General features: G+C 39.1%; 1 protein-coding gene across 1 annotated transcript; it reads left to right on the forward strand.

Annotated features, from left to right (window-relative positions):
• Positions 1-6: 6 nt before the first annotated feature.
• Positions 7-2,570, forward strand: LOC144477675 (vascular endothelial growth factor receptor 2-like; the record flags this gene model as incomplete). Its single annotated transcript, XM_078195410.1, has 4 exons — positions 7-196; positions 484-652; positions 1,273-1,537; positions 2,239-2,570. Coding segments are annotated over exons 1-4 (875 nt in total), but the record flags the coding sequence as incomplete, so codon positions are not given.
• Between the last annotated feature and the right edge of the window lie 168 nt (positions 2,571-2,738).

Below are 2,738 nucleotides of genomic sequence, written 5' to 3' on the forward strand. Positions count from 1 at the left end.
GTAGTCTTGAAAGCGGAAGCCCAGGGCATCTGCAAAGACGAGGCTGTTACAACCGTAGCGGTGAAAAGCGTTCGCCGTGGTCTGAATATGATGTATATCTCTGCACTCGCCAGAGAACTCAAGATCATGGTACATCTCGGCAAACACCTAAACGTTGTCAACCTTCTTGGTGCTTGTACTAAAAATATCTTGAAATGTACGTGACAGAACCATTTTCGGCGTAAATTAGTACCGAATTTCAAAGTACCTACATTCATAAGACACTTACAATAATAACTGTTTCGGTTAATAGCGTCCATCTTTTCCGTGAAATATAAGCATTTATTTGCAGAGCCAAACGAAAAATTTTAATATTCAATGTATCGTACATTGGAGAGTACTCTATAAATATATTATAGATTATTATATTAATATTATATTATACATATAATACATTTCCATAATATTTCAACTGTATTTAAGTGATTTCTCTTGCATCTCCAGATGAATTGTTGGTGATCGTAGAATTCTGCCGATTTGGAAACCTGCACGATTACTTATTGAGGCATAGAAGCGGCTTTATCGATCAGATCAATCCATCAACTGGCAAATTAGATCTCAATATTAACGCGATCTCGTTAACACGAACCGGCACTCTCCCCAGCACTAACAGGTTCGTTGCCATATCTATTTCTTCATGCTTCCCTTTACTTGTTAATAACGCTGTAGTCGGGAACATGTGGTTGTAAATAAACATTCGGACTTAAACGAATTACACTTTCATTGTTGAATCACAAAATGATACGAAGGTCAACAGGTGATGTCCGTTCTTTCCTCTTCCGAACGAATTGTTGCACGCTTTAGGCGATTTAAGATCATGTTCTGATATTCGAAGTCACATTAAATGCGCACAACTAAATTCATAATGGCGTGGCAGTATCGTTTTATGCGCCGAGATGCAACTATTTGATAATTAATCCATTGCACTTGAAGCCATTTGAACTCTAAATCTAAAATAACTTTTCTAGCTTATAGTATTTCCATTTTATGCGACAAAATGTATTTTAGACGTATGAAATTGTTTCTTGCGAATCATATCAAAAGTTTTACTGTTTAGAATTTTTCTAACTTAAATTCTGTTGGTATAAAAATTATTTTGGGACGCGATAGAATAATTTTAGTGCTGTCTCCGAGCCACCACTCGAGTGCAAAGGGTTAACACGGTAAAACTACTAGCGTATGCTTCCGGTTGCGATACTGACACTTTTCTGTTCCTCTCTGTTTGAACGACAGAGTAAAATCTGCGGAATTTTCGCCTGTCAGTGTCAACTGTAACTCGGACTCTGATACGACGCAGCCTCACGTTACAGCTACAGATTTCCAGAGCGTCGGTATATCGACAGACGATCCGGTATTTATTAACGATTCCGTTCAACCTGGATGGTCCCGCTGTCGCGGAGACTACAAGGACTCTGATTTAAAGCCGCTTTGCACGGAGGATCTGTTGTCCTGGGCGTTCCAAGTAGCCCGAGGAATGGAATATCTTAGCCAGAGAAGGGTGAGTTGCTGCGTATTTTTCTCGCAAATAATTCCATCAGAACAGTATTAATGATCTGATAGAATTATATCTAGAAAAAAGTTCCCGGTCGTATACACTTATATAACATTTACGAACAATACTAGCGTTTTAGATAAAGCAATAAAACACTACAACCCTGTTACCTACAACCTTTCGCCATATATTTTGGAAATGTTCAATCGCAGTTCGGTAAAGATCTAATTGGTTTTAATAAGTAATTGGTGAATGATATACAGTGAGCCACGAAAGTATTCGAACACTCTAAAATAAAAAGCTTGACGCGAAAAAAATAGGAGGCCCATTACGAATTATCACGGTTATACATGTTAAATTTCAAGCGTCTACAATAACGTGAACAATACTTGTGAAAGATTTGTTGCCATCATCAGCTAAACGGACGCCACATAAGTATTCGAACGTTCGAAACTTGTACACAAAACAATCCTTGAATTCGATAAATTGTGAACATTGAGTCCTTCAGTTGATGTTACACACTTCCCCTGCTCGGTACTGCAAGTGTTAAGAACTTAAACAGTGTTATACTTAACTCAAATTGACGTCCCATTATCGCGGTCTATTTATCAATAATAATTGAACAGCGAATTATGATTTTGCCAATATTTCATTTAAATTGGATACCAGTTGTCGAATAAATGATTGAGATGCAATGACATTTGCAGATATTGCACGGTGATCTGGCCGCTAGAAATATTCTGCTGGCCGACGACAATGTGGTGAAGATATGCGACTTCGGTCTGGCCAAGAACATGTACAACGAAGAAACCTACAAAAAGAAGAGCGACTGTCCGTTACCCATTAAGTGGTTGGCCATCGAAACCATGAGAGATCGAATTTTTTCCACGCAATCGGACATTTGGTCGTTCGGCATAGTACTGTGGGAGTTCTTCACGCTGGCTGAGACTCCGTATCCCGGAGTGGAAACGGAGATACTGTACCAGAAGTTGGTCGAGGGTTACAGAATGGAGCAGCCAGAATATGCTACGCGTGAGGTGTAAGTTTGGTCAAGATTTTCAACTTGGAAACGAATCGGAACACTTCTTTTTCAATAGCATTTTAAAACAAGTTCGATTAAAATTAACTTTCTAAAAATTTGGTTACCATGTCCCCGTTTTAACCGGTGGTTAAACTGACGCCTGAACCGCGCACCGATTCGCGTCGT

This window comes from Augochlora pura, unplaced genomic scaffold (genome assembly GCF_028453695.1).
Source record: "Augochlora pura isolate Apur16 unplaced genomic scaffold, APUR_v2.2.1 APUR_unplaced_2858, whole genome shotgun sequence".
Taxonomy (NCBI): domain Eukaryota; kingdom Metazoa; phylum Arthropoda; class Insecta; order Hymenoptera; family Halictidae; genus Augochlora; species Augochlora pura.